General features: G+C 39.8%; 1 protein-coding gene across 2 annotated transcripts in view; it reads right to left on the bottom strand.

The window, feature by feature from the left end:
- Positions 1–22,386, bottom strand: part of LOC126469799 (phosphatidylinositol 5-phosphate 4-kinase type-2 alpha) — a 109,861-nt gene that overhangs the window by 52,192 nt on the left and 35,283 nt on the right. For both annotated transcript variants that reach the window (XM_050097056.1, XM_050097057.1), the window contains exons 4-5: positions 13,156–13,294; positions 2,192–2,322 (exon numbers count right to left, since the gene is read on the bottom strand). In XM_050097056.1, the coding sequence (XP_049953013.1) occupies positions 2,192–2,322; positions 13,156–13,294 (270 nt within the window). The remainder of the gene's footprint in view (positions 1–2,191; positions 2,323–13,155; positions 13,295–22,386) is intronic.

Genomic DNA, 22,386 nt, shown 5'->3' with positions numbered 1-22,386 from the left:
ACTCCAGAATCATCAAGCTGGATAGTTGAGTGGAAGATGCAAGAGAGTTTATTTAACATTACTGTGACAATAAGAATTTTTTGAACAATCACTGTGTCAAGTGCTACTCCGAAAGAAGTTTTTCCAAATTAAAGCTAATTAAGCCCCATCGGAGATTGATTATGAGGCAAGGTAGGTTAAGTAACATAGCAACTTTATCAATTGAAAGAAAAATATATGTAAATTTTAAGCATGTGATTAAACGATTTGCAAGAATAAAATCCAAAGATTTTAAATAAATGCAATTTCCATATTGAAATGTCTAAGATGTATTGTTTTCTGTTCACTATTTCGTTATACTTGTACTGTTACCTGCAAACTGTTACAGTTTTGAACTAAGCATTAATTACTTTAGAGAAGTAATATCACTTTACAATTATAATTGCACATGAAAGAAATAAATAGTTTTAAAACTTGAATTTGTAACAGCTCATGAGGGAGTGCAATATTTAAACTGTTCCAGGTGCTCAAAGCACATGGTACACCACTGTATGTACAACAAAGCTGAATTTAATGTTAATAAAAATGAAGAGAATGAAAAGCAACTTCACATCCAGAAATTGTAGGATGATTATTGAAGAAATTTCACGAAGGTCAGTAACACTTCAACACCTTCATTCACAGTTTTGTTTTGTGAATTATTTATCTGTCACCTCCTCTAACACCGTATTTCATATCATTCTCATGAATCTTACTGTACTAGACGACACAGTAGTATGGTCACTCAACTATCATTTGATTTAAGTGGACTTCAAATCTGTGGAAGACCAATGCAATTTAGGTTTCACACTGTCTTCTTATATCATTTAAGGTAAATTTTTGGGCAGATCGCTTGAAAGGGCCTTTACCAACTTACTGCCTTTTCAATCACCAATTTTAAGCTTGTAATCTATCTCTAATGAAATTGTCATCAACTGGACATTAACCTTTAAATCTCAATCTACATCCCTTACTTCTTGTCACACATCATTTTTATCATTTTTTATTGATCTGATCACCTGCCCTTGCCCCCCCCCCCCCACCCCGCCCCACCCCAAACTCTCTCTGGCACTTTGAATCACAACCTTCCATTTAAGAAAGACTATATTCTACACACTGACCACATCAAGACTGAGGTAACTGTAACAGTAGACAAAATTTTTGCCAGAAAATTATGCACATAACCAAATAAATCTCAAATGTGTCACTAAGAAAGTAAAAATCAGCTGTGGAAGAATAGACTGTAAATTCACCTTCTAGTACTTCTGAAAAACAGCAAACCAATGAAGAACCTAAAATTAAAAAAAAATATTCTTAAAACTTCTAATAGTTTACTACACTATATTTGTGTCAGGGTTTTACATCCTGCACACCCTCCAGTCACAATTACCACAGAGCTGTAGAAGAGTACCCTTTTAGTATGTTGGTATGCAAAAACACCCATTCAAAGAAATGCAGTGTAGTGCAACTGAAAAACTGACTAGCATTGCAAAGTGGCTATTTTTATCTTCCTGTAATTGGAGACCTGGATGAAGTAGCTCTTAATGTAAATTACACTTATATTTAGTCGAAGCCAGTCCTCTTCAGACACAATTTCTATTTACTTATAGACCAATTCTCACTGCAAGCTGATACACTGTGAACCAGAGGAAGTTTATTAGCAGTCCAACTTGACAGATAGGATTCAATTTGTAGCTGTAGTTATGTTATTTTGGGATGCCATCTCTGGTAGTATACACAAACCACAACATAGTTCTACCTGGTTTCACAAATGCTATGAGATATTTCAAGTATGTCTTAGTTCACAATTTTTTTTAATTATTCAAATAAGAACTACATGTCTGTTATGGTTTCAGAAATATTTGGATGTCATGAAATGGCACAATAAATTAAACAGTGGCATGTACAGCTTTTCTACACACAATACATTAAGATAAAGGGCATGTAATTTGGCCTTCCTTTCTATCAATCGATAAAAAAATTGAGAAAAGACCCCTTTTCATCACTTATAAAAATTTAATCTACTGTAACCAGTTCACAATATCTTTATTAAAATTTGTGAACTACTTGGTAGCATACTGGTAGGTACTGCTCTCACAATGTTTAACATTAACATTCCCAGTATTAATTTATAATGGTTTGCATTATAAGTTTAAAGCATTTGAGATTCTACCTGTGTATTTGGAGATGGTTGCTAAACACGTTTCTCATGACAACAAGGTAATGCTCCACTCCATCAACTGTCAGTCTGTACATTCCCAAATACTGAGGTAACAGAGTTTTCCCGTGTCGTTCCACAATGTACTGAAAAAAGAAATCAAAATCATTTTATGGTAGATATAATCATAGTTTTCACCAGAAGCTGCACCTGGTAAAATACACTGACAATTTATGAAATTTTGTCTTCCCTTACCCTGAAGTGTGATTTATTTCTACCTCAAATAATTTAAGTGAGAGAAATCTATTTATTCTTTATCTTTTGCTCTCTTTTCTTCTGGGACTTTACATTCTAAAACATAGAAATGTAAACAATTCCCATCATGGTGCAAGGGCAAATGAAAAAGAAAATGAATGTATACGAAACTTACAGAAAACAGCCAGAGACAATGTCACTCTGTGTTCCTGCAGTAGATGTAACTCCATCGGACATGTATATGGAGCACTCAAATGAAAATCAGACAGATGGAAAAAATTAAGTAAACTGTTTATTATTCCAAAGTAATCACTGTAACTGTTAAATATATTCATCCCAACATGAGACAAAATGATTAATGCCCTCATGAAAGAATGTTTGCAGTTGCCTACAGAACCATGATTGTACCTGGTGGGCACCTCTTCATCCAAATCAAAACAACAGCCACAAATGTCTTTCTTCAGAGTTCCAAAAATGCAGGAATTCCATGGGGAGAGATCAGGATTTTATGAAAGATGTGTAAGGGCTTCCCAGTGAAACTTCTGCAGCTCACTCTAAACAACCTTGGCAACACTTGGGTGGGCCCACATGATGCCAAAGTTATTTCCCCTACAGAACAAAAGTGTGCACACACAGTGACTTATAATGTGACATTAGTTTCAAGGATGATTATTACTGCACACAGTAAATTCTGCTTTTAATTTTGTTCCTTGCATGTTGTGTGACTGCTCTCAGAACTGTTACATCCACTGTTTAGTAATCGGACAAAACTGCAAGATGACACCTGTAAGAACAAAAATTTTTATGCTGTAATTAGTACAATATTTTTTATGTGTCAGTAACCAAAATATAAACTTGCCTTTTTTTAATTTTTGTAAGCTGCACTTGAAAAACTCCTGAAAGGGCAAAATTGGCCAATTTAATAACCTGTCCACGTGTTGCCAAGGTTGTTTTGAGCAGGCTGCAGAAGTTTCACTAGGAAGCCCTTACACATTCTCCATGCGGTCCTGATCTCTTATCATGCAATTTCCATATTTTTCAAGCCATGGAGAAAGACATTTGTAGCTGTCGATTTACTTTGGAAGAAGGGCTCTCCTCCATACAATTGTGGTTCCATAGACAACCGCAAATATTTTACCACAAAGGCATTTACCATCTTGTCTCTCGGTGGGATAAATGTATTAGTAGTTATTGTGATTACTTTTGAGATGATAAGCAGTTTACTCACTTCTTTCCATCTCCCTCATTTTTATTTGAGCACCCCTCACAAGAACACTCAGAGTAAGAATTACACAAACTTACATTTGGAGTGCTATTAGGGTACTTCAAAGAGAACCAATATGATGTATCAGTCTCTTCAGTTGAGAACCATGATAACAGATGGTATAACGGCACAATTGTTATGATGATGGACAACAGCACATTAAAAAAATATAGGCTAATTCCTAAGATGTGGTTCTGTCATGTGTGGTACTGGACTTGCACAATGTGCCTATACCAAATCCCACTGATATCTTTAGTGAAACCCTATTTGCAAACACACATTTAGGAATATTATCACCACACTCTATACGTCAAAATGCACAGCTCAAAGAAACATTTTGAAGTTTCATGCCTAAGCAACATTTTCTCAGAGTATATTTGTTTTATTAAGGTAGAAATTTCTTGGTGTGTGTGTGTGTGTGTGTGTGTGTGTGTGCGTGTGTGCTTTCAACTGGGTAACTGGAATACTGTGCCATCATCAAATTCTTTATGAAGTTCCAATATACTGATGGAAGATAGGGCCAGCAACTTGGGTATTAAATATTTTTATTGCGATAATCGTCATTTCTAAGTGGTGACTAGTTTCAGACCATCATGTCTATTTTCAAACCACAGTCATAGACTTACGTGTAACCATACAGTATACCAATGCACATGTGAGCAACCAAATGTTAATTGCTCGCCACTAGAAATCACTACATGAATACAAAACATTAAACTTTGTATGAGTACACAATGCAATTTCTTTCCCATCAAACACAGCATAATGACTTCTAGTGACAAGTAATGAAGGTCTGGTTACTTACATGTACATTGGTGGACTGTATGATTATACTTACGTCTAAGGCTATGGTTTGAAAATGGACACGATGGTCCAAAACTTGTCACCACAAAGAAATGACAATTATCACAACTGTGATAGATATTGGAAGAAAATAAAAATATCTTTTTTTTTAAGCATTTATCACCAGTGGTGGTTTATAGGAAGTTTGTTCCCCTCATTTTCAACAGTTAAGAAATGGTCAACTAAATAAAAAAAGATCATCCATCTCGAGGGTGATCACCTAAATCTACATCTACATCTATACCCCACTAGCCACCAATCAGTCTGTGGCGGAGGGCACTATTCCCGCCAAAGTCATATCCCCCCCCCCCCCTCTGTTCCACTCACGGATCGCGCGACGGAAAAATGAATGTCTGAACGCCTCAGTACGAGCTCTAATTTCCCTTATCTTCCATGTGAAGGATGTCTCAAAATTAAAAACACAAATTTTAACCCTGAGAAAGAAGTGCAAAACATGGCACTGAATTATTAGGCATTAAAGACGTATAAAACAGCCGATGGCATTATCTTACCCAAACAGAAGTGTACCGTACATTTTACTTGAAAAATACGGAAGATCTGTGCAAAACAGACCAAAATTAATAATTCAGAAAGGATCAGACAGTTTTAAATTAATCCAAGTGATTTGGTAGGCTAATATGACACGAGTGCAGCATTTCATTCCAGAAATGAAATGATAGGACAGTGGGGCTGGAAGCTAATAAACCTGGATCAGAAGAAAATGTACTTCAATTTAAGTGCCAGGGTTATGTCCAGTGTTTCATGTGAAGTGAAAAGGCCCCTTCTGATTTATAACCTGACAAAGGATAAAATAATAACTGGTAACTACTGCACTAGTCTTCTTGGTAAACTAGATGAAAAAGTGTATGTGAAGAAATCTAGATTGCAAATAAGGACCAGTAGATTCCATGCCTGAACTAAGATACTGCAAGATCTTCAAAATAACCATCTGTAGCTACATTATTTTTTTCCACACACATATTCCTTTAGGTTTGCCAATAGACGAAACTCACAGATTGCCAAATTTGGTGATTAGAGTGTATCTTGCAACAATCTGTACTGAACCTCTTAATTTCTCTATTAATAAAGTATTCTCTCTCTGAGTTAGTTCTGTATTCAACAGCCTCCAGCCCTTTTTCATCTACGTCTACCTATTTATTCTGTAATTCACACTGAGGTATTTCACAGGATTCACAGAACCACTTTCAGACTATTTCTCATCTGCTCCAGTCTCTGACTGCACGTGGATAAATAAATGAACACCTTATTTTTTCTGTGTGTTTCCGTGTGAGCTCTGATTTCTCTTATTTTACCTTGATGGTCTTTTCTCACTATGTAGGTGGGAGTCAGCAAAATATTTAGGCATTCAGTTTTAATTATGGCCATCACAACTCACCATATCACACACACACACACACACACACACACACACACACACACACACAACCTATTTTACACCAATACCAAAAGAGCTGCCCTTCTTTAACTTTTTCGATGACATCCCTCAATCCTGCGCAGAAATATTTCCTAAGAGGATGGACAACAATGGTGCAGGAAGTCTCTACAGCAGATTTCTTGCATCCTCTAAGTGTTTTGAGAGTAAAACATTGTCTTTGGTTCATCTTTCCCACGCCATTTCCTATGTGATAGTTCCAAACTAATTTGTTCATAACTGCAATCCCCAGGTATTTAGCTGAATCGATAACCTTCAAGTCTGTGTAACAGAAACTTGAGAGAATTTTTAGGCAATCATGTGGAGGAGCTCTCACTTATTATTGTTCATGTGGAGGATCTCCCACTTTTTATTGTTCATGGTTGACTGTCACTTTTCCACATCATACAGATATCTTGTCTATATAATTTTGTAATTAATTTTGATCTCGAGAGGACTTTACTAGATGATAAACAACACAGCATTGTCTGCAGAAAACTACTTAGTAAGAGGGCTGCTCAGATTATCTCCTAAATATTTTGGTCTCTAACATTTCCTTGGGGAATGCCAAGTAAAACATCAAGTTTCACTAGATGACTCCCAATGAATTACTATGAGTTGTGATCATTCTGACAGGAAATCACGAATGCAACTGAACTGCCAGGACAATATTCCACAGGCACACGACTGGATTACAAGCTGCTAGTGAGGAGTGGTATCAAAAGCCTTCTGGAAGTCTAGAAATATGAAATCAACTTTATATCACCTGTTGGTAGCACTCATTACTTTGTTTGAACAAAGAGCCAGTTCTGTTTCACAAGAAAAAATTCTTCTGAATGCGTGCCGTTTATGGGTCAATAGAACATTTTCTTCGAGATATTTCACAATGTTGGAACATAGTATACATTCCAAAAACCTACTGCAGATCAATGTCAGTGATATAGGTCTATAATTTAGTTGACAATTTTATTTCCTATCTTGTGTACTGGGCAACTTTCCAGTCTTTACATATGGGTCTTTCCTCAAATGAGTAATTGTATATGATTGCTAAAAACTGAGCTATTTAATTAGCATACTCCTAAAGGAACCTAATTTGTTTATAGTCTGGACTGAAAGACTTGTCTTTATTAAGTAACTAAGGTGCTTCACTACACTATTTCCAAATTACTCACGATGGCAGTTATCCATGATTTGAATTCTGGAATATTTACTGCATCATCTTTAGTGAAAGAATAACATAAAACTGTGCTTAGTAACACTGAAGTCCATGCTAAGTTTCAATCACCTATAAAATGTCACCAATCTTGGAGATTTTGCATTCTTTTAAATTTGGCATACTTTTCTTGTCGCTTCTGCATCTGTGATCTGACTGGTTTTCTGTACCATGGGTGGTCTATTCTGTCTCTTATTAATTTACTTAGTACAAAACCCTCAATTACTGTCATCCCTTCGCTCCTCACCTGTCATCACTAAATCCACTAGCGCACTCTCTTTAGTACAAATTAATTGTCTTCTGATCCAATGAACCTTCATGTACACTGGTCTCTTAAATATACTCTCTCTTAATTCAAATCCTACAACTTTTTTCTCTGATGTTGCAGACAATTCACTGGATGGCATGGACTTGGTTCAAGAAATTTTGACATTCCAGTAAAGAATATTTGAAATGAGCTTCTCAGTTAAAAGTGGGTTCAGTACAAAATTCTATAGAAGTCTGATTTCCAAATATGACTTTTTGCATCAACTCAGATAAGGAGAGCACCTATCAAGGCACTTCAGGAAGAAGCAGCAACGTTAATGCTCTGGATATTGCACCAGAACCATGGAAAAGGTGAGAATTTTGCACCGTATAGACTCTGAGGGAGGCTGGATGACCACTGAACATCTATAGCTACAGCTATAGCTCTCCAAAATCTACCTTACGTTGTGTGGCAGAGGGTCCTTTGCCCCTTTCCTGTTCCAGTCATAAATGGTGTGTGAGAAAAATGATTGCTGGTAAGCCTCCGTGTTAGCTTGAATCTACCCAATTTTTCCTTCATAGTCTTTTCATGAAGTATATAGAGAAGAAACAAATTATTGAATGACTGTTCCAGGAATGAATTCTCTCAGAATTTTAAAAGTAAATGTATGCCAGATACTACTGTATTTTGAAAAGCACCATGCTCTGAAAAATCAGTGCCAACCTATCACTTTATCTCATCTTTCTTATCTATTTAAAAAAAAAAATACAATTTCACATAAAAGGACTCAGAAAATAAGCTCAATTTTATTCCAACTTTTCTTCAAATACAAAATTTGGCAACAATTTGAATTTATTATAAGTGAAGCACTGGCAGAAGTGCCCTCTCTTTGCAGCGTATAATATTTTGAATAATACTCAATTTGTTTCACAGGTATTCTGCCAGAGAGAACTGCTGCAGACAAAACTTATTACATTTAAAACAGAAAAGAATAGGACACTAGTGGTCTTAGATACAGCAATGTTTTTGAAGACTTTGTTTTGGTCTCTGTAAAGGGCTGACTCAGTAGTGCTGCATGTTTGGCTATTAAGTGCCGCTTTGCTTTGAACAGTGTATATTAATCCAAGCCTGTTCTGTAAACATATCTCTCTAGCATATACAAACCTGCAGACACCCACACGCACATGCATGTACATGTACACCATCAGCACTTAGTACAGCATTTGAAAATTATTAATCTGAAAATTTGAGAGTAACTTGTTGTGATGCAATTAATTTAAGAACTATAATAGTAAAAAACTCTCACAACAATGATGAGATAATAGTTATGCAATATAAAATCAAAGTGCGCACTGGTCATTAATAGTATTTCACTTAGCACTACGACTGACAGAGGCCTGAAGACTACGGTTATGCAAGTGTGCAGATGATGGAATCCACTTCTTTTATTCATTTCCACTTATATTCAGGAAGTCTGTGTTTCTGTTACCCTTCTTCCTTAGTAGAGGGTTTTTGTTTTGCCTTACTCAACTTCCTGTGGTTGGTTTGTCGGTGCTACGTGTGAACTTATAAACTGTGTCAGATTTGTTGTTGAGACAAATATGGCCAGCCTTTGAATGTGTGTCTTTGCCTGGCAGGAATGTCACTGATCATGCTCGCACGCAACCAACTGAAAGGCCTTTATAGCAAAGTGTTCAATCTGACACCATTTCACAAACTCTGTCCAGTGTCCAGTAGTTGTTACAGGAGTTCTTGACATTTATTAAGTGCTGACAATAACTATATTCCCTATAGTTGGTTGGTTAAGTACTTTTACGTAACATATTTCTCCAGTGGGTTTGAACTTACATCTTTTGCTTTGAATAACACTGCACTTTCCTGTCAATATGTCCACAATGAATATTGATTCTGTGAGATCCAGTAAAATGGATGATCAATTTCTAAATGTGAATTGCAATGAAACTATGCCTGTACAAAGTAAAAGCCAACAGCACTCCATCATTATCCTCTTAGCCAGTACCAGCACATGCTGAGAAATTAGCATTGCTTAAGAAGAGTTTTTGCTACTGATGAATTATATATGTATCCTCCACATACAGGCTTATCACTGAGAAACCAATACAATCAGTACTATGGACAAGAGTTTCAGCCACTGATTGTGTACTGTACTGAAATGCATAGAATAATCAACATATACAACATCTCAAAAGAAATATGGAGAAACAAAGTTGCTTCTGGGCCAACTCCCTTTATAATGGTAGACAAAATAAACATGGAACAACACTGCAGAAACTAAAAACTACTAGAACAAAGAGAGACATGAAGAAAAGTATCCAGATTTTCTCAGGAGAAATGGTCAATATTCAGTGACACTAGAGGAACAATCATTTAAAGCAAAAAGTATAGTAAACTTGGGCTCTAAAATGCATACCTTCCGAGTTATGAGCACTACTACATGTTCGACACTGTGAGACAAATCTCTTCTACTACAAGCTCTTCACGTTCCATATTTTGAGAGATGGTAGTACAGATCAAACAAGAAAAAAATGTCCAATAAACATGAGCTCTAAAGTGCATACCTGAAGACAATAGTTCTCAACATGTGTACCACTGAACAATACTGTACTGTGACATTAGCTAGGTGTGCCATGATACTTCTGAGGGTTTGTGAGGCGGCTAATAAAAGTAACTGAAGTAATTTCACTGAATATTTATTTTTAGAAAATAACAACAGAATATATAGTAATATTCCAGAACTTAAACTTATTTACAATTTATTTATTAAACTTCCTGGCAGATTAAAACTGTGTGCCGGACCGAGACTCGAACTCGGGACCTTTGCATGAGTCGTGCTTGGGTAGCTCAGTTGGTAGAACACTTGCCCGCGAAAGGCAAAGGTCCCTAGTTCGAGTCTCGGTCCGGCACACAGTTTTAATCTGTCAGGAAGTTTCATATCAGCGCACACTCCGCTGCAGAGTGAAAATCTCATTCTGAAATTATTTATTGGTTTGCTCCTTTCAAGTCTGAGTTATCAAGGAGAAACTTCGGCCAGTGGTTTCTTACACAGAAGTTCAATTAATGGCGGAATTGAAGACATTAATTTCCTATTAACTGAGAGAAGCCTCTCTTGATTCTTGTTTTTTATGTTGGTTAGTGTCAAAAATCCCAGCTCCCACAAACTGGTGGTGGAAAATGCAACAGGGCATTAACTGCTTTCACTGCTGTTTCTGGGTACTCTTTCTTTGCTAACATCCAAAGCTTGATAAGTGGTAGTTCACCATATTTAAGTTGAAGTGTTCCGTCTATCTAAAGTTCTATGAGCTGCTCTTTTTCCTCCAAAGAAAGGTCGGTGGTGGATTCTGGAGACACAGCATATAGATTCCGCACCCAGTCATATTTGTCGACAATGATAGAGGGGAAAATATTGTGCCATGTTATTCTCAAGAACTGTGAGGTGATTTCAAATGAATTTGTACATTACATCAGCATGTGGATCTACCTCAAAAGTAAGAGGAAACATCTTAAGATTTTTTTCTTTATCACAAGTGATTTTCATATTCTAAGTCTTTTAAGAAACCGGTGGGTTTATCACTTGATGTCAACTTTTTTTCTTTTCCTTGGGCACTCTTGTTCAAGTAACAAAATGGTGAAAAATATCAACCAAATAGGCTACCTTTGCACACCACTCCTAGTGATTTAACTGAGCTGCAAAGTCTGGCTTTTTGATGCTAAATATATTTAAAAGCTCTTTATTCAATTCAAAAAATCTTTCCAGGGTTCTAATTTTTGACACTCAGCAGAACTCAGTGTGCAGAACCAAAGTGTCACATCGTGATACCACTTCATGGTACAACTGTTTGTCTTGTCTTAAAAGTCATAGGACTAACGAAATTTACCATTTTAATGACAAAGTGTAAAACACTTGGAACAATCTTCACCACCAGAGCTTCAGAATGTATGAATCAACATGCTGAATCTACGGTTGGGAACCACCTTGTTTCAGTCTTGCAACAGATCCTTTGAACCTCAGAATCTTTCAGTCATTGCTCATGCACCATCTGTGTAAACAAAAAGACAACTTTTCCAGGACAGGTGCTGGATAGATAATTACAGACGTCTGAACCAGCTGACATTGATGGCAGTTCAGTACTCAAAATGAACTGCTCGGTAATCTAATTCTCATCAACAAATCTTATGCAACTCAGCAATTGATGGTTCAAATGGCTCTGAGCACTACGGGACTTAACTACTGTGGTCATCAGTCCCCTAGAACTTAGAACTACTTAAACCTAACTAACCTAAGGACATCACACACATCCACGCCCGAGGCAGGATTCGAACCTGCAACCGTAGCAGTCGTGCGGTTCTGGACTGCGCGCCTAGAATCAGCAATTGATGTTTCTTACCTATAAACCCCAGTTGACTCATTGACTTTTAGGGAAAATACGTGACCAATGGTTAGCTTTTCATGGACATTGGGCTGGATATCTAAAGACATATAATTTTAAAGGAAATAGTATTGCTTGACATCGAAACCAAAGATATTTTCTTCTCAGTGCTATCACTATTCACTATTTCCTTACACGCACAAAAACTTGTGTTGTCTGCAACAGTATAGCACTGCATATTTTTGCTACTATTTTGGCAGCTTTATAACTGGCCACTAGCGCTTTTTCAGACAGAAGTGCTCTCCATACCATAACTTTGGCTTGCTTCTCTGCTGATGAAATCAATCAGCTAAAATAGTTCTTATATTTTCCAGATAACTGAATAGGTTCACTATTCAAAGGTCTTTTCAGAGACCACAAATTTATTGTTTAATTTTATTTGCACATGAACATTCCAGTAACGGACAATTTTTGAGTTCATTGATTGCAAATCCAAAGTTTACTTTTTTCCTTTTACTCAAAAATTTATCCATACTGAAAATTTAACACATTAACTGGACAATGCCTATATGTAACTAAAAATCAACCTCTAAATATGGCACAACAAAGACTGCTCTAGGACTATGAGTCTACAAACAACTGAGTGGTGAAGACATGCAGTGCATGCACTTGACTGAGGCTGTCGTACCATTGTTGACTTGTACGTTAGCCTCCTCTCGCTGTTGCTAACTTTTACTTCAGTGTGCCATTGGACATTACTACAGTGTATAGCACGCCATGAACAGAAGAAGGTTGAGAACCATTGCCTTAACAGTTATGAGCACTTATTCAACTTCGCTACTGTGGAACACATCTCTTCTACTTAACAAGAGCTCACAGATCTTCGGGTACGCATTTTAGAGCCCATGGGTACTTCGCAAATTTGTTCATGTTTTGGTCCATATTACCTCCTCCCAAAATATGGAAAGCAAAGAGTTTGCATTAATTTGTTCCACAGTATCAAAGATGAAGTGCTCATAGCTCTTAAGGTATGCACTTTAAGCCTGTGTTTACTAGACTTTTCTGCTTGGAGTGATTGTTTTCCTGTCATATCCCAACAAGAGAAATTAGAAGAGGTCAGCTTTAGAAACTATGACATATGATAATATTGAAGCAAATCACAGAATGATATGAGAAAGAGGACAGAGGTGTGTGTGTGTGTGTGTGTGTGTGTGTGTGTGTGTGTGTGTGTGTGTGTGTGTGTGTGTTGTCATTAATTTTTGTTGGTTTCTCCTGCACGTATGTGAAGAACAAATAATTTCACTAATGTCTACATATTAAGACAAACTGATACTTACAGGATGATAGTGCTTCAAGAATGAATGCATGCGTTCCACTTCCTCGCTTGTTAATGATTTTATTATAAACAAACGATCATACGACTGGTAGAACTTTGCTCCACTTTTTCCAGGAGAATCAATTGCAACAGGCTGAGATCTGAAACAAAGGAGACTAATATGTAATTGGGTTAACATATAATTTGTAAACTGGAAACTACACTTACTACATTGACAGAGTATTTCTATTTACTTAAAAACACAATTGCGCTGCTTCCTCAGTGATGATTAACAATTTTTAAATCAACATTAGCAAGAGGAAGTAAACACAGAAATTAAGAAGGTTTCTTTTTAGCAACTGCACATGCATTTATTATATCATGCATATTTCAGATTATCTACTTCTTAAAGTTTGAAAGCATTCTTCAGTGAAATACAAAACGTACCAAGGCAACTTACTTCATCTTCAATCTTCCAATGAAGTCCAAGATACAAGCCATTTTAAGTGCATTAAAAGAATGGCCGTGTGTAGAAATAGTAAAATAATTTGCTTTAAACTGAAATACATCTCCTAAAGTTAAAAGTTATCTGCAATCCTAATGCCGGACACAAACAAAAATATGCATTCAATTAATGATTTAACCACTCTGCACAGCACAGAAGTATAAATGTTGGCATATTTTCAATGAAGCTGTTGTGGAACAGGCAGGTGAGAGGGAAGGAGGATTACTTCTCTGCTATTACATATTAGAGGGTACAGATCAAAGAATCGGAAGTCTTCTTTGTAGCGTTTTGCCCATACAATGAACAGTTGCTTGCCCATACAATGAGCAGAGGGTTTAAATTCCCAAATTGGACAGAGTCATTAGCCATCGAGCACAAGCTCTGATAGGGCAAGCATAATTAAAGAAATTGGCTGGTGTTTTTTTAAGGGAATAATTCCAGTATTCATCTAAAATGATTTAGGGTAATTACAGAAAACTTATTTCTGGATGAACTGCTGTGGATAAGAGCCTCACTCCTCCTGAACACAAGTATAGTGTTTTGTGCTAACTCATTCATTCATCACATTTAGTGATTCTGTGAAGAATGCCATTGCCCCTAAAATACTATGTTGTATGTGTCAGTTTAAATCATGTTCAGTGTCGAAAATTTTCTTAACTAAAAAAAATTACATACCATGATGCCACACTCAAATATTAAACTAATGTTCATGAAAATTAAACACCCATAAGAAGCACTACTTTCAACCTGAAAATTACTGCATGGTACCAGCATCTTCAAGAGTCCATGTCAGAGGAAAAGTGACAACTTACCTGTTACCAAAACTGAACAACTGGAACAAGGCAAGGCCCCTCCTAACTTTATAAACACTACTGACTCTTCAGCTTTCATAAGTAAAAGAGAAGTGGCAGAAAAAAAGAAATAATGTAAATGTGCCTATACTTAGGAAAATGCAAAGTTGTTCCAAACGTCTGCCAGGAAGGATAAGGAAGTACATTAACATGACCATATTTACTTGCAGAAAGAATTTTTTCCATTTCTGGTGTACAATGTGGAAGCACTTTGGAAGAAAATGTGCTGAAAAGTATATGCTCAGTGATGACTATCTTGACTAAACAAAGTGTTTCTTAATTGCACAGCCTCCGGCTAGCAACACAGAGCAATTATAAATGACTGGCAGATTGTGAATATTTGATTAAGGGGTTGTGAAGACTTACATTATCTTGTGCAGATTTGTGTGTGTATCATATGAAGAATGAAAATGTGGCAGCAATGGACATGCAAAGGACATATGCCATATGTGACAAATGATCACCTCAAGTTCCTGCCAATTACATCACACATAAAGAAATACAGCTTGTTAGTAAACTAGGGATTTCTACAAATGGCCACAGTAAGTCCATTGACTGGTACAATGTCAAATGGGAACAATGGGATGTGTGCTGAACACAGTTGGGATTAATTTCAGCCTGTATGTGTCCTACTGCAATGGGAATTTAAACATACAAGAAGACAGATGGCTGACAATCATGTACCTTGTTTCCTGTTGAAAAGACTTTCATGTTTAATGATTTTTGTAGCTAACAGTATCTTGAATATTTATTTGACATACCCACTTTACACAAAGTTCTACTGATACTTGGAGTGTCACTGGGTGATGTTCATGACCCTGCACAATTGAGTTTGAATGAATAGCCAATAGCCTACAACCAGGTATTGAACCTTCCTGCAAATCTTTCCTGGTATAGGATCGAAACAGCATAGCCATTCAGATCATTTGAATGTTACACTTTCTTCCTTGGTCTGCACTGTGACAGTATTTCTCCGATTCAAAAATATGAAGAACCCTCATCGCGGAGTTAGGCTGCAACATTAGTTACAACCAGTACACTTTCAAAGGTATGAGCACCTTGTAAATGTTTTGTTATAGGTAACCCATAAATCCTCTATTCAATTATGTGACATGAGAAGACTATAAAGCTTTGAAAATGTAGTAAGTGTCCTTTATCCATGGTATTCTGTACACTAAAGTTCATTCTCCTAACACCCGCACTTCTGGGTGTTGGCAATTCATCAACTAGTAGCACATGCTGCAATCTCTATATGCTACTGTTATTTAGAGAACTTCTGGGAGTAACGTAATACTACTGCTCAGTAAGTATGAACTAAATAAGACTTAATATTCTAATGGAGTATCATGTGTGGATGAAAAAAAAAGGGAATCACTCACCATATAAAGAGATGCTGAGCAGAGCAGTGGGTATGCACAAAAACACAACAATAAGCTCATCATTGTACTTCAGCTTTCAAAAACTCTCTCTCTCTCTCTCTCTCTCTCTCTCTCTCTGTGTGTGTGTGTGTGTGTGTGTGTGTGTGTGTGTGTGTGTGTGTGTGAGAGAGAGAGAGAGAGAGAGAGAGAGATCCACAAATACTGGACACAAGGCGCCAACCCATTACATGTTATTCAATCAGCCTGTGCTAGCACACAGTAGCTAGGAGGCAGCACTTTCAGGCAGCCCTAACACCTGGGCATCAAGGGCAGTGTGTGCAGCCACTGCCCACTGCCAACACATGGAAACGGCACAAGTCATTCTATTTAACCCAGGAGTGGAGTGATTTCTATCTCATTGTGTAGTAGTTTATGCTCTTGTTGACATCACTTCTTTCACAGACCACTTTATGTTTAACTGGTACCGTCTCAGTTATGTATGAGGATGATGTATTCCATGTATTTATGGTTTTGGCATTAAAGTGATTGTATTTTTACTGGTAAATCAACAATGGAAGGGAAACACAAATTACTGCTTACCATAAAGATGATGGGTTAAGTTGCAGACTGGTACAATTAAAAGACACTTACATAGTAGCTTTCGAGCACAGCCTTCATCAGAAAAAGAAACAGAAACACACACCACACATCCACACAAGCAAGCACACTTCACGAACACATGACTGCCAAGTCTCGCAGCTCGAACCACAATGCAGCTGTAAAATGGAATGGAAGCAGAAATCTGCAGGGGGCAGTGAAGGGGAAAGGATAGCAGTGTCTGGCTAGGAGGACAGAGGATCACTGTTCGGTGGAATGTACAGAGACTAGACTGTCAACAGTCGCAGCATCAGGAGGTTGCAGGGCAGACAGGCAGGGAAAACAGAGCAAAAAAGGAAAGAAGCGGGCAAAGACAGACGGGTGTGTTGGCTGAGGGCAGCACACAAAGAGGGTGTGAGACGAGAATAGGAAGGAAGTGATAAGACAGAAAGGGTGGAAATCATTGGGTAGAGGGTGTGGGGACAGTATGTTACTGTAGGTTGACACAGGGATAATTTTGGGATTGGAGAATGTGTTGTAAGAATAACTCCCATCTGTACAGTTCAGAAAAGCTGGTGGTGGATGGTGGGATGGTCAAGATGGTTTGGGCAGTGAAACAGCCATTGAAATCAAGCATGTTATGTTCATACTGCACATTGCGCCACAGGGTGGGGTACTTTGCTCTTGGGCACAGTTTGGCGATGGCCGTTCACCCTTGTATTTTTACTGGCGTTCTTAGCTGTGGGTGTTACTACAAAGGTGCCACCGAGTAAGGTTCATTCCTCGTGTGTTTCCTGCAAAAATGTGACGATGCCAACAGATCCATTCTTGGAGGTTGTTCTGTAGAGTTTACTACAGCCACAATTGGAAAACCTGTGGCACTTAGAAATGAAACAACAGCAACACATGACCATGCAAGGCAGGGGATTGAAGGGTCTGTTAATGCGGCCTCCACCTTTGCCGGCCTACCAATATCCATTCCCAGCCTATAACGAAGCTGCCAAAGACTGGGAATCATATGAAAAAGGCCTACAGCAACACTTCGCAATGTTGTCTGCTGAATGCCTATTACTGGAAGCTGTCAGGTGATTGCTGCGAGAGTGGAGTTTTATCAATGCAGAAAGCAACCTTATCAATCCTATTGCACTTGGGCTGCAGAATTGCAGAGATAAAGTCGCAATTACCATTTCATTACCGCTAAATCTCAGGAACTTGTGCCAGTACTATGGTTAGAGATGCTATCATACGGACAGCCCCAATAAGGAAGTTCCCCAAAGAGCATTCCAGTTTGAAGCTCCCTCTTTAAAATTTGTGCTCAAGCTAGTACTAGCATTTAAAGTTTCTCATCCCGCTGGCTGTCAATTAGATTCTTGGGCTTATTTTGTTCCAATACGACTGACTGGCTTGTCCTTATTGTTGGGCATCGAACCATCTGTTTCATAAGAAAGGTCACATTGCATCTGTGTGCAACGATTGGTCAGCTTTTGCTGTGTCTCTCACATCTCAGCCGATGGCAATTAATGTGGTCAGTCATGTGTGTGAAGATATTGCAAGTGTTTCTAACAAACTGTTCATCAATGTGCATATTAATGGGACCCCCTTATGCCTCCAGATGGATGCAGGTGCAGCTGCCTCGCTACCGAATTCTAATACTTATCTCCACTGTTGGCTAATTTTTGCAGTCTTGTCAGTTACAACAGACAGCAGTTTCCAATCCTCTGTCAATTTACCACAGAAACAACATACAAGGCAGTGGTTCGGCCAGACATTTCTAGTAGCGGACAGTGCATTTACAGAAAATCTGTTTGGCTCGGATGCTATCTGAGCTTTCAAATTTACAGTCTCCAATTCTATTCACTACATATCAGATCTTGTGCCTTATCAAGAGTTGGAAGATTTGTGCAAGGAATATTCTGCTCTTTTATCGCTCGGATTCAGGAAGGCTACTAACTACGTAGCACACTTCACTCTCAAATCTATGGCGTGACCCTGTTTTTTCTGTGCCAGGCCTGTACTGCTCATGCTTTGTGCACAAGGAAAAATTAGACAGGTTGACAACTTAAGGCATCATGGAAACCATTTTGTCCCTTCACTGTGTTACACAGTTAGTCATTATCAAGGAGCTGACAGGCAAACTCTGTCTCTGTGATGATTTTAAGGCAACTGTTAACTCACAGTCCATGGACACTACATACCCCATTCCTTGCCCAGATGAACATATGACGGAGCTGCTGGGTGGACAACATTTTTCAAAACTTGATTTGTCAGAAGCATATTTATAGCTGACACTTGATGAAGAATCACGTCGGCTCCTTACTGTTAATATGCCTTAAGGCCTCTAGACACAATCAACTGGTTTTTGGAGTTGTAAGGCTGTTTGGAGCAACTTATCCATTTGAATTCCTTGTATCAATCACCTCACTGACACTGTTGTTATTGGTCACACTACAGAGGGTCATCTTCACAAACTTCGTCTTTTGTTTCAGACATTGCATGACAAGTTTTAAATGCAATTTGGAAAAGTCACATTTCTTCCAACCCTCTATAGAATACGTGGGGCATGTTATTTCTTGTCGGGGGATTCAACCAGCCAACAGTCACATAGCGGCTACTGTAGCTCTTCCACAGCCAACAAATGTGAAAGAATTCCAGGGTTTCTTAGGCAATGTCACATATTACCACAAGTTCTTCCTGTAGGCAGCTTTGATTTCCTATCCTCTAAATCAACTGCTTAAGAAAGGCATGGCATTTTAGTGCATCCCTGCCTGTCACCACACATTCAAGATGCTGAAGGATGGTCTGCATACTGCCTTGTGCTTGGCAACCTATCAGCCGGGACTCAGGGCTCCACCTTGTGGTTGCAATGGACACATTACAGTATGGTGTGGGAGCTGTGTTGTCACTCTGTCATGCAGACGGTTCAGAACTGCTCGTTGCTTTTCCATCAAACACGTTTCATGATGAGCAGAAGAATTACTCTCAAATATAGGAAATGGCTCCCAGTATCAAGGAGTTTCATGTGTTTCCCAATGATGTTAAGTTTTATATGGCGAATGATCACAAGCCATTAATCTCTCTCTTTAACCTCGTGGCACACTTGCTGGACAAGACAGCCCATAGACTTCAAAGGTGGGCCATCTTCCTTAGTAAATATTATTATGAGATTCATTTCTGTCCTACGGCTCAGCACTTAAACACAGATGCTCTTTCACTTTTAGCAATTGAACCTGATCCTGGTTTTGACCAGGATGAAGTTCTTCATTTTTTACCTCAAAGTTGGCAGACATTGGATGGATTCCCTAATAACAGTTCTTGCATTGCTCAAGCCATCGCTGTCAACCTCCTCCTGTCAGGTGCAACAATATGTTCAGCAAAGGTGGCCTCTGAGATTTTGGATCATGCATCGGATCAAATCTGCAATTATTTTCTGTTAAGGCACAGACTCACATTCATTAAAGATGTTATTTTTTTGTACACAGAAAACAATGTTCCAAGAGTGGTCCTACTGATATCTCTCTAGCGTGACGTTCTTCGCCTTTTGCATCAGGATCACTGGGGCAAAGATGCTTGCTCAGCACCATGTCTACTGGCCTGGAAGTGATCGTGAGATTGAATATTTGATCACTGCTTTTTCTAAATTTGCATGTCATCAGGCTGCTCCACAGCAATGTTCTTCACTGTGGATTGAACCGTCACAGCCTCGGTTGGTGGCCATCAACCCAGATTTTTGATTTCCACATTTTGTCAACTGCTCTCCAACACAGCAGAGGTAATGGCGTGGGCTACCTCTTGGATCTTCTCTATCAAAGGCTTGCACTGCACCCTGATAACTGGCAATAGTCCGCAATTCATCTCTCAGACTTTTCACGATTTTTGTGCACACCATGGTGTTCACCGTATTTGTGTACCCCTCTCATTCCACCCTCAGTCAAACAGGGAGGTGAATGCCTCATTCACACTTTCACAAGCAAATAATGAAATATATTTGGGACGTGCACCCATGGACAAGGCTCTCACACACTTTCTTAGTGCCTATAGGTCCACACCAATCAGTGAGAAGAGACCAGCGGAGCTATTGCATGACCACCAGCCAAAAACAGTGCTGAATCTACTGCTCCCTATACCATAGCCTCTCAGTGCCTCTTCAACGGTGCACTACAAGCCTGGGACTCTGGTCAGGGCTCACACATTTGGTTGCCATGGGCGTTGGATTCTGGCAGTCATCTGCAGCCAGCATGACTGGAACATCTTCACATTGCAGAAGGAACACTGGTTGGTGACCTGCCAACCCAATCACCTCTGCCTCAGCTGCCACCAACTCCTCATACACGTAAGAGATTGTCCACTTTTCCTGCATCTGGTCCTCCTGCATCACCTCCGCCATCAATGGCCCTTCTGCTGATTCTGCTCCCATATGATACTAGGCCTTGATCATCCTCCTGTGTTCTTGTTGTCAGCCCTCTGCAAGTTTGTCAAGGCCTGGGTGGAGATGGCTCCACACAGCAGCAGGAGGAGGACAGCTCCTCCGGAGCAATTTCCCACCCCAAGCACCTCCACAGATCTGGTTCCCATGTCAGTGCCACCAGACATTCACTTGCAGTGGTGCCGTGACTGTCTAGGTCACTTTTGACCCTATTCTCCAACACGAACCAACACAGAGCTAATTGCAGCACACATAGAGCATCTACCAGTGGCACTACAGAAGACATGGACATCACCTTCTTGAGCACCGAGCACTATCCCATGCTGCGATGGAGGGACGTTGGAGTGGTACCAGCTTACAGATGCCTCAACAAAAGAAGTGGAATGTGGTAACTTGCAGTTACCATCTCAATCGCGCTAGCACCTCACCATGCACCAAAGTTCAGCTTGATGAGAGGCATCGCCCGTCGTGCGTTGGTGCATGGCGGCTAAGCTCAATTACTAGGAGGCACACTTTCAGACATCGTTGACAGCCATTCATCAAGAGCAGTACAACCAATTGTGGCCCAGCACCACCACACAGGAACATCACGTCATTCTACACTCCTGGAAATGGAAAAAAGAACACATTGACACCGGTGTGTCAGACCCACCATACTTGCTCCGGACACTGCGAGAGGGCTGTACAAGCAATGATCACACGCACGGCACAGCGGACACACCAGGAACCGCGGTGTTGGCCGTCGAATGGTGCTAGCTGCGCAGCATTTGTGCACCGCCGCCATCAGTGTCAGCCAGTTTGCCGTGGCATACGGAGCTCCATCGCAGTCTTTAACACTGGTAGCATGCCGCGACAGCGTGGACGTGAACCGTATGTGCAGTTGACGGACTTTGAGCGAGGGCGTATAGTGGGCATGCGGGAGGCCGGGTGGACGTACCGCCGAATTGCTCAACACGTGGGGCGTGAGGTCTCCACAGTACATCGATGTTGTCGCCAGTGGTCGGCAGAAGGTGCACGTGCCCGTCGACCTGGGACCGGACCGCAGCGACGCACGGATGCACGCCAAGACCGTAGGATCCTACGCAGTGCCGTAAGGGACCGCACCGCCACTTCCCAGCAAATTAGGGACACTGTTGCTCCTGGGGTATCGGCGAGGACCATTCGCAACCGTCTCCATGAAGCTGGGCTACGGTCCCGCACACCGTTAGGCCATCTTCCGCTCACGCCCCAACATCGTGCAGCCCGCCTCCAGTGGTGTCACGACAGGCGTGAATGGAGGGACGAATGGAGACGTGTCGTCTTCAGCGATGAGAGTCGCTTCTGCCTTGGTGCCAATGATGGTCGTATGCGTGTTTGGCGCCGTGCAGGTGAGCGCCACAATCAGGACTGCATACGACCGAGGCACACAGGGCCAACACCCGGCATCATGGTGTGGGGAGCGATCTCCTACACTGGCCGTACACCACTGGTGATCGTCGAGGGGACACTGAATAGTGCATGGTACATCCAAACTGTCATC

This window comes from Schistocerca serialis, chromosome 3, assembly GCF_023864345.2.
Source record: "Schistocerca serialis cubense isolate TAMUIC-IGC-003099 chromosome 3, iqSchSeri2.2, whole genome shotgun sequence".
NCBI classification, from domain to species: Eukaryota; Metazoa; Arthropoda; class Insecta; order Orthoptera; family Acrididae; genus Schistocerca; species Schistocerca serialis.
This window is presented reverse-complemented; position numbering and strand designations above follow the sequence as displayed.